The sequence below is a fragment of the Gadus macrocephalus genome, chromosome 4, assembly GCF_031168955.1.
Source record: "Gadus macrocephalus chromosome 4, ASM3116895v1".
In the NCBI taxonomy this organism is placed as follows: Eukaryota; Metazoa; Chordata; class Actinopteri; order Gadiformes; family Gadidae; genus Gadus; species Gadus macrocephalus.
In genome coordinates this window covers 26855636-26870639 of record NC_082385.1, presented here as the reverse complement: position 1 = coordinate 26870639, position 15004 = coordinate 26855636, and the positions used below count along the sequence as shown (strand labels likewise).

The window sequence follows — 15004 nt, the reverse complement described above, 5'->3', positions numbered from 1 at the left end:
AAAAACCAAAAGGCTGCAAACAACCAAGGCACTCATTCTACCGGCTAACAACGAAAACTGCCCCACTACCCCCCCACTACGACTAGCGTCAAACGGTGCAAGGCTAAGCTAACGTCTACCAGGGTCAACGACCGCACCACACACTATCCATCAGGTCTACACACAGGGTAATTTCATAGAGACATTAGGGCTGTTCACACCAGTACCTCCTGCGCTTACCAGAGTGGTCGACCCATTCCATTTGATACGAGGCAGACATGGAAGAGACAAACTTAGATGAGTATCACAGCACAAGGGGGGGTAAGCCAGAGTCAGAATCAACACAATATTGCAAAACAAAACACAGTTTTTTTTCAAGAAGCGACAAAAACGCTAGACAGGCGAGCACAAGACAAACAATCCTTCAAAAAGAAAAGCGGTTTAATTACCCGAATGGATTCTTAAGAAGGGTATTATTTCTTTGTTTAATTATGTCAGCGGGGTACGCAAACTTGGTAAATCCGCTGGATAAAAAATGTAAATCTGGCCAGCAGAAGGGATTAGCGGAGCAGAAGTCATCATGCTGAATTTAAATCCAATCCGATCTGCTGACCTTGGGGGCTTCACAGCTCGTGGGATTGATCATGATAGCGGTGATTCTATCAATTATATTTTCCTTTTCATTCATATTTGTTTATTCAAACTATGTGTTTATTATATCTCTATTTTTTTTTTACTAAAAGCACACCTCAACATCAATGGACAAATAAAAACCTTAAAATTAAGTAAAGATTGTAAAACAAATTAGCAGCGGTGATTTTTTAAAATACATTTAGATTCGGTACTCTAACTAAACAAAATATTACAATGCACAACAAAAAGTTACAGATTTTTTTTCGCCCCAACCTAAGCCTGTGAGAAAGCAAAAACAAAAAAGACCCAGAAGGTTCCGGTGGGGCCGCCCCCATGTACCATGTTCATGTCGATGCCGTTGGTGTAGTTCCAGGCGTGCTGGAAGTACTCCTCCAGCCGCTGCCGCAGCGGGTTGGGGATCTGATGGAAGCGGATGAACTCCTTCACCCGCAGCATCTGCAGGTGGTAGCGCGCCGTGCCCGAGTACAGCCGCTGGATGATGGCCGACACGTTCCCGAAGATGCTGGCATACATCAGGGCTGGTGGAGGGAAGAGGAGGAGGAGGGAGAGGGGGGAGAGTCGCGGTGTTAAAGGGCTCCTTGTGTCTTCTTCTTTTTTGCCTTGTCTCCTGCCGTTTTTCAATTAGAAATAGTGAGTATCTGAACGTTTTTAAACGTGGAAACCCCCCCCCGCTAAAATTAGGCAATTGACTCCTTTCCTGTTGCCTGTAGACGAGGGTGGCTTTCTGTTTTTGTTTCTTGTTTTTCATGTTCTGTGCCATGAATGCGCGGGTAAACAGGGTGAGTATAAAGTAGTAAAAAGGTTTGGTAAACGGTAGAAAACGGGGTTAGTAAACGGTAGAAAGCAGGGTTCATGAACAGTAGAAAAAGGGTTATTAATCAGTAAAAAAACAGGATCAGTAAACAGTAGGGTTTCAAACTCAGTTATTTTATTGCATGTTGTTCCTTTCTATTTACATGCGGATGTTTGGAACTTCAAAGGTGTCATGTTTCCATCACTGTCGATCTGAGCTGGAGCTGATGAATACCTGTGGCTACTACGGAGTCAATTGTCCCGGGAATTAATGCTGATTGTAATCTTTCCCACAAAAGACAAAGCCAGATGTAAATGGGTGACGGTGGGTTTTTTGCCCAGTTGCAAAGGGACTTAAAGTTAACCTCTCTCTTTGTTATTTCCTTTCAAGATTAAAGAATTTTATTGGTATTATTCTAGCGCACTTTGTTCAATTTAATTTAATTTAAAGTCTTCTTTATCAAAAAAATTTGCTTTGATTTTATTTTCCTCCAGGAGTGATTTGGATTAGCCATTACATTAGCACACATCCTTTATGCATAGATCTGTATAAATCTATTATCATCGTCCTTGAAATCCAAATGTCAACCTTATAAGTTGTACTCCCAAAAGCACACAAACTTAATGAGACTCAATCGTTATCTGTTTACTATTTAGTCATTGATAAGATTCTTTTATTCAAAGTAACATGAAGGTGAAAAAGTGAATTCAGATGCAGGTCATAAAGCAGCATGTAGAAGGTACTATTCCACGGGCATCTTGCTCAAGGATAACTACAGAGAAGGGTCGGGACATTGGGGTTGGAACTCAGTACGTTTTGGCTGGGAGTTGACCGCTCTCACCAACACCCTTCCCCTTGCATCTCACTGTTTATCTAAATCGTCGATGCAACAGATAGCTTGAGGGCAAAGAGTCGAATATTATGATGGTGTCCATTTCTCGGTTCTGAGAGCAGTTTGGAAACCTTTCTCATTCTGGAACACATTCACACCACCCACTCTCCTTGTCCCTGTCGGTTGATGGCTGTCCTCCAAACTGAAAGGTAGGAGTGTGTGTGAATGTTTCTTTTGAGGAATTCCATTGCCAAGATTTGCAGGGACAGTCGTATCATCAACTGAATTATTTGATGATGCCCTCAAACCAGGTTTCTCAAAGAAACTTACAAACACTACCGACCAAAATCCTATTTTAGCATGTTATGCTTCACAAAACTCGAACCGCAGATGTGCTAAAAAAAAAGTGGTTGATTAAAGAATCTATTTTTGATGAAAGATCCTATTTATAGTTGATCCTATTTTCTGCCTTCCCTGTTGGCTTCCTGTTCATAGGAAGATGAGAAGTTACTATTTATAGGGGGATGAGAGTGATTCCTCTCTCTCTAAGACCACAATTCCGGAAGATTCCAAATAAACACGTGAATGTTAACACTTGAAGCTTGAATCGAACCCCTGAGTTTGGCATTAACCCTGCCAGGGCAAGGCATTATCATTCCCAGAGTGACCAGGCCATGCTAAGAAAGGTATTGGACAAAAAAATTTAATAATCGCACTATAGCCTACAATTATATTTAAATAAACATGCTTCACTCACATCCGATGAGCATGACGCAGATGGAGAAGATTTTCTCGGAGTTGGTGTTGGGGGAGACGTTCCCGAAGCCCACGCTGGTCAGGCTGCTGAAGGTGAAGTAGAGCGCCGTCACGTACTTGTCCTTGATGGACGGGCCCGAGCTGGGGTCGCTGTAGTTGTACTTCTTTCCTGTAGACCCCCAAAAAAGCGGGAGTGAGTCACATGAGTTTTTACACTTTTTTACACTTTTGTTGAATTGTAGGCCATCGTAATACTCTTTCCCTCAAGTTATGTACTGTGAATAGATTGAAATGATTTGTGACACACTCTCGTTATTGTAAACAAATAACAAAACAGCTAACGCTGTTTAGCATCACTCTCACTTTAGCATTGCACTTCGACACATACTGTGTCAGACACATTATCAATGCATACATTACTACAACAGACAAAACAAATACAATTGACAAATGTAATATGTAAATTATGTAAATTATAATTAAATGGAAATGTTCATCGTGGCAGCAGCTCACCTATGGACACGCCCAGGTTGTCCAGCCAGCCAATCTTGTGCTCCAGATAGGGCTTCTCCACGTTGCCGATGGCGTACCAGATGCAAGCCAGCCAATGGGCGATGAGCGCAAAGATGCACATGAGCAGCATGAGCACTGCCGCGCCATACTCGGAGTAGCGGTCCAGCTTGCGGGCCACCCGCACCAGCCGTAGGAGACGGGCCGTCTTCAGAAGCCCGATGAGCGTGGTGGTCTGGGGGGACGAAAAAAAAAGAAAAAAAAAGTTAAACCACGAAGGTTAGCATTTTGGCTAGCGACGGTGTGTCGTTTGGATGTTGTTTACGCTCCTGTTTTTGGCTAACACACAGTCAGGCCGAATTCATGTCCTTATGGGCGATAAACGTACTATGCACCTTATCTCTGGAATGAGCTACGTTGAAGTGTGATATCGCCATGACTCATCCCTTTGAGGGATGTTAAAATGCTCCAGGCTAACGACCTTTTGTCCCTAATGTTCGGATTGATGCATCTGTCTCTCCGTAATTGTCCTGTTTGTGATATTTTAAATAGGTGGAATTGTTTCATGGCTCTCTTGCAAAAGAGCTTTCGATATTGAAAAGAATCCCTGATAAATAAAAGTCTGAAGGTCCCATGGCATGCTACTTCATGGATGCTTTTTTATAGGTGTTAGTGAGCCCCTAATACAGTACTTGAAGACGTTCAAGAAATATAGCCTTGGTGCAGAATACAGCCACTACGAGCCAGTCCCACAATAAGCTTTCCACAAAAGTGCCGTTTTTTAGAGGCAGGTCAAGGAGGAGGGTTGGGGTGTGGCCCTGAGCAGCTTGCGGCCACGGTACCATGCGCTTGTTATTACAGTGGATGTATCGCAATGGCGAGGCGCACACAGCTTTTGGCCGTGTTCTGAAAATATTCTAGAACACTCCGGATGCTGTGGCAGGAGTCCTAGAGCTCTATATCTAAATAATATAATATTATCCATAGATATCTATATCATATAATATATATTATTTTATCGCGGCCAAAAGCTGTGTGCACCTCCACGTCTCTGGCTCTTCCACTTTCACATCAATCTGAAGTAGACTGAACTGCGCCATGGGGGAGAAAGGGATTGTTGCCCGCGAATGTTGAGCGCGATTGTCTCCCGCCGGAGCCCCGCTACCCGCTGCCGAGGCACCACTCCCTCGACAGCAGGCAGTGTCGAGGCACCACCGCCCCGCGGCGTTGGTGCCTCGGCACCAGGCAGCGGAGCTCCGGCGGGAGACTATCACTGGCAACAATCCCTTTCTCCTCCATGTCATGGTTCATGTACTTCAAGGAGACAAAGCCAAAGTTCATTCCCCCCAAATCCTACTAATGAATCGCTGAGATAGTCCTCCACTTCCGCATCAATCTGAAGTAGACTGAACCGCGACATGGAGGAGAAAGGGATTGTTGACCGCGATTTTTGACCGCGATTGTCTCCCGCCGGAGCCCGCTGCAGAGGCACCACTGCCTCGGCAGCGGGCAGCGCCGAGGCAACACCGCCACTCGGCGGTGGAGCTGAGTGGGGAGGTAACCCCCACCACAAGCATTTTTGTGGAAATACCAGAGATGTCAGAGAACCCAGTGTGTTATGTGGCCATAACACCAACAGCAGAACGGTTATCCATACAACAAAGAATTGTACAACACTTGCGTTACAGTGTGTTTAGTCGCACACACACACATGTGGCGCTCGCACAGTCGTAGCTCATTGTCTCATTGGCGGGCCAAATTCTCTGGGCTGGCAAAGCAGAGAAAGGGGAGGGGGATGTTAGGGGAATTGATATTAATGTTAGAAAACCACGCAAAATGAAAATTTCATGATATGGGACTTTTAAATAAACAAATTGTAAATAGATAAAGAGTTCTGAATCGTGACTCATAGTTAGACTCAGGCTTCGAAAAAGGAGGAAAGGGTTTAGGGTTTCAAGGAAGCAAACAAGAGACAATTCTTAGCAATGCCAAGTCTTTTCACCACTACACACCACAAAACGATCCTGCGAATCAGACAAACAAACACACCTTTTCATTATTTAGCTTGACAGTTTTACCCAAGGGGACTTTTTGTTGAACCATACCCTACAGAAATAACAGAAAAGCCAAATGCGGCGTCCTCATACCAATTTCGGCAAAAAAAGCAAAGGGAAAAAAACCATAAGCTGCATCGAATTGAATTGTGTGCATTATGGATAATCGTACACACAGAGGTCATTCGTCATAGTGACACAGACTCAACACCGGTGTTTGTAATAACGCAGTTTAAAATAACGCGTTAGGTAACGCTGTTATTTTTTCAGTAACAGGGTAATAGAACTGATTACTGTTTCCGTCAGTACAACGCCGTTACTGTTACTGTACATTAAAGGCGGTGCGTTACTATGAATTGAATGAATGAACTGCGTATTCTGAACGCACCCCTGGCTCCAAACACCAACTGCTAGTGAGGAGACCGGGTGGGTTAACAACGAGATAAGCGATTATGATTGGCTAAGGCAGAGTCATGTTTCATGGTAGCCAATCAGAGCCAGTGTTTTTACACACAAGCCAGGACACGCGCGCCACCCACACACACACACACACGCAAACGCACACACCAAACAGATTAGATGAAGCAGCAGAAATGGTGAGTCCGGAGCAATCCGATGAAAAGTTGGCATTTTCTGGAGTATTCGGCAGATGCTCCACAGCCTTTTGTAACTAAGCAAATTAAAATTCAATTGGAAGTATATCAGGGCCTTGAATGGGCAGTTCAAACATTTCACATTAAGGCCAAGTGAAAACTGCTCAAAAATATCCGAATTCTTTGACATATAGCAACTTTCTTTTTTTACAGTAACGCAAATAGTTACTTTCCCTGGTAACTAGTTACTTTTATTATATTGTAATTCAGTTACTAACTCAGTTACTTTTTGGAACAAGTAGTGAGCAACTATAACTAATTACTTTTTTAAAGTAACGTTCCCAACACTGCTCAACCCACAGTATGTTTGAACCCTCGTACGATTTCAGAGCTTTTGGTGTGGTGAACCAACAAAAAAGCGTAACATATTTTGGAAATGTTCCCAATCTCCTCTGAGGTAAAAAACGAACAGATGCTTGACCAATTAAACAGACACACTTTGTTGTCTGTTTGTATCACCCTGTTTGTATCACCCGACTTGGACACGAAACACGGCTATATTATTGGGGTATTTTGAAGGCCGCATTTTAAACTGTAAATCTATTAGCTAAAGGTTATTGACAGTGGGGAAATCTGTGTGTCGCTTCATCATTCAATTATAAACCTCTCAGACTTAACTGCCAAACAATAGAGAAAATAAACAACGATTAGGTTCTCATACTACATGACACACACACACACACACACGCACAAACGCACACACACACACACACACACACACACACACACACACACACACACACACACACACACACACACACACACACACACACACACACACACACACACACATAAATACACACACACACAGACACACTATCTCCTCCTGTTCCATCTCATTCAAAGCACTATAATCCTCCCTTGTCCTTTTTGCTCGCTGAGCTAAATTACCGCGCAGGCTGTTAGAAGGAACTGTGGCTATGGTGGTGGATGGAGGGGGGGAGGGAGGGAGGGAGGAAGGAGGGGGGAGGCGAACGGACATGATATCACCGCCGGGCACTCAGTAAACACAATAAAGTGAGCGTTAGCGGGCGCTAATAGCCCACCCCGCTCCCTGGCGCGCCAGACAATTACAGGCTAATATCCCCCGAGAAATCTGCAGTGATGACGACAACGAACTCCCCCCGCCCCCCCCAAAGACCCCGCCCCCTGCACTCCTTCACCTAGTTTGCGATAGCCCCGCCCCCTCCAGCACACCTGGAGCACAGATAAGGGGCAGGAGGAATGGTATGACTGTACCTCGTTTTTGACGACGAGTTGATGTCAGACGTCGTGGTTGGGTACAGAGGGCTGCAAGTTGTTTTTGCGCCTACACATGCACATTCAATACACACACATCACCACAGACACACACAACCACACGCACACACTCACGCATGCATTGCCCACATAAACGCTCCCACAAACACAAAACCACAGTCACAGGCACACATGCGCATATACTCTCACTCCAACATGCCCACACATGTTTACATGTATACAGGGGCAGATACACACGCTAACGACAGACTGAGTCACACGTAAACAACACGTATCTCAATTTCTTGTGCCTTTGGATAATGTTGATGAAATACTAAAGGCTGTCTGACTGCCAGAGCAGACAGACATGCATATTGCCCTGGCACAGCAGACATTCGGCTATAATGTTGATTCAAATCCGAGCCTCCAATAAATTGAGTTTAATACCAGTTCAGGGCTGGTTGCCCCTTCCCTAATGCCTCCATTAGCTGTATTATCTCTCTGAGTCATCTCAGCGTCAGAACAGCCCTCCTGATTAAATACTTTATACTGTAAAGCCTTTCTGAGGCAGGACAGTCAGCAAAGGTTAGGATGCTTGGCTCAAAGGTTCCGGGTTTTCATCCCAGATGACTACAGTCTAACGCGCAGGCCTCTCTGAGAAAGCAGCCCTGAACCCCTAGTTGATTCAGCTCAAATAGCTGGTACTAGAATCCCTGGGATACCCGTGGACCAAGGCTCAAAGACCGAGTTGTAAATAACAAAGTCCTTGTCTCTGCGACCGTTTGCCTGCCTCCCAGTAACAGCAGGGACACAAGTGGTATACAACCGGGTTTGTTTGTGTGGTTAAAACCCGCTGAGCTGCTGCACGTTGTGCGCTGTACACTTTGTACACTTTGTGTGTGTTCCTCTGAGCGATGAAGCATCAAACGTCTGTGAACAGCGTGTACTTCGCCGTCCCTCGGTTCTGCCCTGGAGTTGTAGTGTCTTGTTACTTTGCTTGTCATGGCTAAATTTAGGATCAAGGCAGATCTCCATTTCAAAGGAAAAAAATATTTTTGGGTTAGAATTGGATATTATATAGGTTGAACTGTGTCCATTGTAAAAACGACTCTCAGTTGCTGAAAGTGGTATTACCTAAGTGGCCGGCCCAGGGGTAATCATGGGGTATCTTTGTGTAAATTCTCCACAGACTACACCGGAGATGAGGAAGACTCATTTCAAATCCTCGGGTGGAATACAAGCACAGAGATTAAAAGATTTGCAATCTCCTCATGACAAGAGACTCTGCAAACGATCCTGGCTGTCTGGCTAAGGGGTGAGAGCAGGCAAATGCTCTGTGCTATGAACACAGAGGCCTCCGTATGAAAATATAACCATTGGAAAGGAGTGGCCGTTTGTAAATTAGCCACAGCTGAATTGTTTTTGTTCGTCTGATCATCTGCGGTGCTGGGGAGTCCTTCTGAGGGGAGGTGGGGGGCAGACTGGGCCACTCCACAAGGTAATAAACCAAAAAAAACCTCTCTTCCATGAGAAGAGCCCAGGGGCCTACTTGGGCCCTGATGACATCAGCGAAAAAATCTTGAAGAAGAACTAGACGGTTTCCCAGGCAACCAAAAAAGGTGCACAGGATTATGTTTAAAAATAGTCTCCTGTGTCTCTGGCACCGAAAGAAAGGAACAATTCTCCAATAATACACAGGGAAAATGGCAGAGCGCTCAAGCTGTGACAAGGTGGGGTTGGCGCTGTAGCGTGCAGTCGTCGGCCCCCGAAGGAAAGTTGTGCCGAAGCTGTCAAGATTCACCCTTTATCTTGCGTGTCACTCATGACAGCATGACTTCTTCTGAAAGGTTACTTCAATTAAGTAACCCGCTTAGACAGTCAGATAGCCGGGACCAGGTGAAGACGTAGTTATTTTTTCACAGCTTCATACTATATCACGAATGAACTTGGCCTCAACAATAATTTCAGTCAATCTCCATCCGAGTCATGATTGGAAGCCATATCTGTGTCAGACAATGTGATCCATAATATATACTGTATGGTGGTGGTGGAGTAAATTCGAAATTGTTCCATTGCTACTCGACCAATAAAGAGTCGACCAATAAGAGTTTCATAGGGTTAGCGTTAAGGTAAGACTAATTTTCAAAATAATTTTTGGGGACTGTCCTTACACTCCTTTGTTAGTGTAAATCTTGTGAGGACTGTCCATCTCAACCAGAGGGAACCAGATACACACCACTTTATTACATATTCAGGCCTCATAAAGAGGGGCGCTGACATATACCCGTGTCCCGCTGCGCAGGGACGACGTACATGAGTGTTACCGCGGCGACATTCTGCCGTCGAGAACGCTCGTGCCAGCTGTCACTCAAGTGCCAGCTCTGCTCCCCTAAGGCCCCTCATCTCACCTCACAAAGGGCCCCGTCAGCTACACCACACACACACACACACACACACACACACACACACACACACACACACACACACACACACACACACACACACACACACACACACACACACACAGACACACAGACACAAGATGCACACAAAAAAAGCGCTCAAGGTTCACACACATTCAAATTCAAATGAACACACATAGTCACAAAAACATACACACACACACACACACAACGTGTGTGCCGCGGTTGGGCCGCTACACCAAATATCCGGCTGTTATGTCACACATTGTCGGGAAACTTAAATTCTGTTTTCGGTGACACCCTGGTCTGTTTTTATTACATATTCAAATCGACCTGTGTCTTGACGGATGATCCATAAAAGTATTTAATGTGTCGCTGAGATATTCTGCAGCCGGCTTTGTCACCGCCTGCAGCTCGGTTCAGACGGGTCCCTGAGTGTATGATAATAGGCCTGATTGTCTACTAGGGGCGACCGGGTTTCACCCCCAGAAGGAAGGTTCCGGGTTCAATCCTTCAAACCTGTAGGACTTTTAGAGCTATGGGGACATTAACCCCGACCTGCTCCTGAGGCTGAACAGTTTTGGATGAAAGTCTTCTTAATAACACAGTAGCCGCGTTTACATGGACACATCTGTTCCGCATAGATTTCTATGCGGAACAGAAAATGATCATTCGGTCTCATTCGGAATACAATTATCTGTTCGGCATAGATTCTATGCCGAATAGAAGAGGTGGTGTAGTCCGTTTTAATCGGCATGTATACACTTATTCCGAATAGATTGGGGTTTAACTTAGAGCAGCCGCAGTAGTTCGCAATTGGTCCACTGAGCTCCGTCTGTACTTTTAAGCACACCGAACGTCACCGCTGTCAAGGAAAGTGGATTTATTGCCTGATTCACGTCTTTGTTATCACTCCGTAAAAGTAGTCCGGTAAGCTTGTCCGGTTGCTTAGCGACGGGACATGGGTGTTTATTAATGACGTGTCCGCGCGCGTCCGAAATAACTGTAAATGAGTAGGCTACTACTAGTACTTTTGCAGGCTGAACGTTAAAATACTTCTTAACTTAGAGAGATGGCATCTGCAGTAGTGCACAATTGGACCTTCGAGGATTCCTGGGTCCAGTTGCACCAGCAGAACGTAAGGTCCCACTTACGTTGATCACCCAAACGTTCGACTTTACACTCTACTAAAAAAATAGCAGTTGCACCAGATAGTTTCAACGTAACACTAAGTTATAACTTATCTTTTACACCTCCCCTCTAGCTGGTGTAAGTTCCATACTAACGATAAAGAAGCGTTAAAAGAAAAAAACGTAAAAAGATTTCAACACTAACGCAGGGTAAAGATGGCTATTCGTTTTGAGCAATGGAAAGAGGAGTTTCAATGAGATTTGCGCCGGGAACGGATTGTCCGTGACCGTATCGATCCATTTCTTTATTATGATGATGTTGAATTATATGCGCGATTTCGGTTTTGCCGGGCGGAATATTATATTTATTTATTTATTATAAAATCCGCCAACAAATAGCTTAACCTCACGCCTATACCGTCCAAGCAAATTTTAGAGAATAAATGACTGAAACTGTTTTGTTTGCCCTCTCATTTGGGTGCTAACGTGTCTTCACTCGGGTAAGGTGGAAACTTGCCGGTATTTCCTGTTTACATTGTTATCTGTCAATGATTGGCTTGAAATTATCTAAACGTCATTAAAAGCGACACTGGTACACTTTATGCACTACTACGTTACAACTTAAGTTATGGTGGTGCAACAAAAATTTAGAACACCTTTAGTTTGACACTAGCTACGTCGAGCGTAGGGTTAACTGTCCGTCCACACCAGAAGCGAATTGAGAGACCAAATCGCCGGAAGTCATTCACTTTCTATGGGCAAGAGCGACCAAAGCGACCAACGCTACCAGCGGCCAAAGTTGAGCGACCAGAGCGTCAAAAAGAAGTTGAAAACTTTTTAACTTTATGCAAATGACTATTATTCGCTTCAGCGGCCAAACACTGACAGCCAATCGGAATGTAGACGCTCTTCGCTTGCGTGGATCCCAGGGAACATCGGCAGGCACTTTGGTTCCTACCTACCTTTATTCACTCACTGAACAAAATGTCGGCTGAAGTATTAATCGCGGCTGTTACTGGGCACCCGGTGTTGTACGAACCCACCCTTTTTCAGTTCAGAGATCGAAACGCCATAGTGGTTTGGATATCAAGTGATGATAAGCGGGAGTATTTATAGGCTACATCTAGAACGTTCGTATTTAAGCGGGACTCATTTTAATTTGCTCTACATGCCACCAATCTAACCAACCAATCGCGTGTAGCATGCTTTAAACAAAACCAAAAAAGTTTTTGAAATCGTCACATAAACAAACTAATCGACAAGACGAGGGATAAATGACAAGGGATATATCTCTTGTCTTTTATCCCTCTATTCCCCACTATTCACGGAGCCTGAGGTGAATAATTGTTAATTAAATAGTCTAGATAGATAGCCTAGTCAAGTCTTTATTAATACCAAACGACACAAATCGTCGGGAATCCATTTAGGTGGTTCGGCCCACACAGGACAGTAGCCTACAAGACCACACAGAACAAGTCTGACTGGACATACACACAATACATCACATTAAAACTAGACACGCGTTGATAGATAGATAGACAGAAAGACCTAGATAGATAGATATGTTCCATTATTTGCCTTGCGGAGCCAACCAGTCCTGTGCACGTATGCAAATTAGCCATGTGCGCTAATGTCTATTTGTTTTGAATGCGACGAATGAGTGCAGATCATGATTTGCAGATCCAGATCAGTGAAACATATTTCAACTACTACAGCACGCAGGGTTTTTTGTTCTCGGTTGTAATTAGCCTACATTTTAGGATTTTTTTTTATATTGGGGGGAATCACTGTCCTACTTGTTGTCGAAGCACTTTATCGAACAAGCAAAACCGTCTCGGCAATATGGCCAAGGTGTATGGGAGAGTTCACTATTTGATATGGCTGTCTGTAGGGCCTACTAAACGCATACCGCTCCTTTAAATGCGTCTGCATAATTGAATTGTACGTCATGAGCGACTTGAGCGACCAAAGCGAACAGAAAAATTTGCAGCGAAACTTTGTGAGCGACCAAAGCGTCTTTGACGCTTTGGTCGCTCCTGGTGTGGACTTAGGCAGACTTTACACCCGAACTTTTATGATCGGCTTTACGTTCTGCTGGTGCAACCGACTGCTGGTCACTAAATTCCCGTAAGACCACTCTCTCCCACCAGTCTTGGCTGCGGACTCGCATCCAAATTCCTCTTGTTTGCGGCGGAGCTTAGGGTAAATATAAAGATCTGACGAGAAATTGACGTTGCTGCGCTGTGCTGCTCCTTCTTAATTGAAGGAGCAGGCAGAGAAAAAATCTCTCCTGCTGTGCTTTCATTACAATCAAATTTAAAATCCCCGATAGGGATAAGACATCCATTATGTCGCCGCCGGTCCAGAGATGTGTCAGGTGTGGAACACATTTTAGGAACAGATCTATGCCGCATAGAAATCTATACGGATCAGATGTGCCATGTAAACGCGGCTAATGGCATGAATTAATTCAAGGTTAATTAATTTAAATAGCAATGGTTGATTTATATTTAAGAAATACAGATCAGACCAATCAACCTACCAAATACACATTAGTCCACCCACTCCCAACTCGTCTGACCCCTGAGCCAAAAATGACCCCATAAACACACACACAAACACACCAACCGACTCAAACACACAAGCCTGGCCCCTTGGCCTTGTCATCTTGTCTGGCCACCATACAATGATCTCCCCATAAACAAAAACACAAACACACACACCGACCTACACAGGAATGTACCTGATCGTGGGCACACCTCCACTTTTTATTTAGAATATTTAATATGTATACTATTTGTTATCATTTCACACGCGTCCTTTGTCTAAACCCAACATCCTCCATTGCCTCAACCTCTGCAACACTAGTGTTGTATTTTGACCATGTGTATTCTTAGCAAGCTCTCTTTCTAGCTCTGATCCTATTCATGGCTCTTTTCCAATGTCTTGCAACATTTGCTTTGCCAAGTCAAAAGCTCTTCCTGCCGTTCACCACCAGCCCCGTGTTCGACCGATACCCACGACCAGCAAGGGAAACTATGGAAAGTAACCGATTACTTTTTAAAGTAACGAGTAACGAGTAACGAGCAACAAGCAACAAGTACAGAGTAACGAGCAAACACTACTTTTAAGTAACTTCCCCAACACTGCACACAAACACCACAACAGAAAAAACGTCCGCCCTCCTCACCTCGTCGGAGCCCGAGCCGAAGATGAGCAGGTCGAAGGGGATGGCCGCCACCATGTCGATGAGGAACCAGCCCTTGAAGTAGTGGATGGCGATGCGCGCCGGGTGGCTCACCACCTCCTCGTTGACGTTGACGTAGGTGGTGCGGAAGTTGATGAGGATGTCCACGATGAACATGATGTCCACCATGAGGTCCACCACGTTGAGCGGCGAGCACGAGTAGCCGCACTCGCGCCGCCGCTGCTCCTCCAGGTCGTTGAGCAGGAAGGCGGCTGAGTACGGCGTGAAGATGGCCGTGTAGATGACCAGCAGCAGGATGAGCCAGTCCCACACCGCCTTGAAGGGGCTGTAGTGCAGGATGGTCCACTTGTCCATGCGGGGGGTTTGTAGCTTGTACTCGGGCAGCACGTCGGCGCCAAGCGACAGCACCTGGAGTAGGGGGGAGGGGGGGAGGGTGGAGGTGTGGAGGTGGAGGGGGAGGAAGAGATGGGGTAAGGAGGAGGTGGTGGAGGAGGAGGGAGAAGGGAGAAGGAGGGGGGTGGGAATGGAAGGAGAAGGGAGAAGGAGGGGGGGTGGTGGTGGTGGAGGAGGAGGAGGTGGAGAGGGAGGTGGTGGAAGTGGAGGAAGGAGGAGGAGAGGGAGGAAGGAGAAGGTGAAGGAGGGGATGGAGGGAGGAGGTGGTGGAGGAAGGAGGTGAAAGAGGAGATGGAGAAAAGAGGAGGGGAGGTATGATGGAGGAGGAGGTGGTGGAGAAGGTCGGGGGATTGAGGACGGAGGAGGTGGTGGTGGAGGAG

General features: G+C 45.4%; 1 protein-coding gene across 1 annotated transcript in view; it reads right to left on the bottom strand.

Annotated features, from left to right (window-relative positions):
• The window catches only part of LOC132455473 (potassium voltage-gated channel subfamily H member 7-like), a gene marked incomplete at its 5' end in the record, with an annotated part of 34878 nt that extends 20230 nt beyond the window's left edge, over positions 1-14648 (bottom strand). Inside the window, 4 exons of the mRNA XM_060049336.1 lie at positions 952-1151; positions 3016-3183; positions 3528-3759; positions 14214-14648. Of these exons, the coding sequence (XP_059905319.1) occupies positions 952-1151; positions 3016-3183; positions 3528-3759; positions 14214-14648 (1035 nt within the window). The remainder of the gene's footprint in view (positions 1-951; positions 1152-3015; positions 3184-3527; positions 3760-14213) is intronic.
• Between the last annotated feature and the right edge of the window lie 356 nt (positions 14649-15004).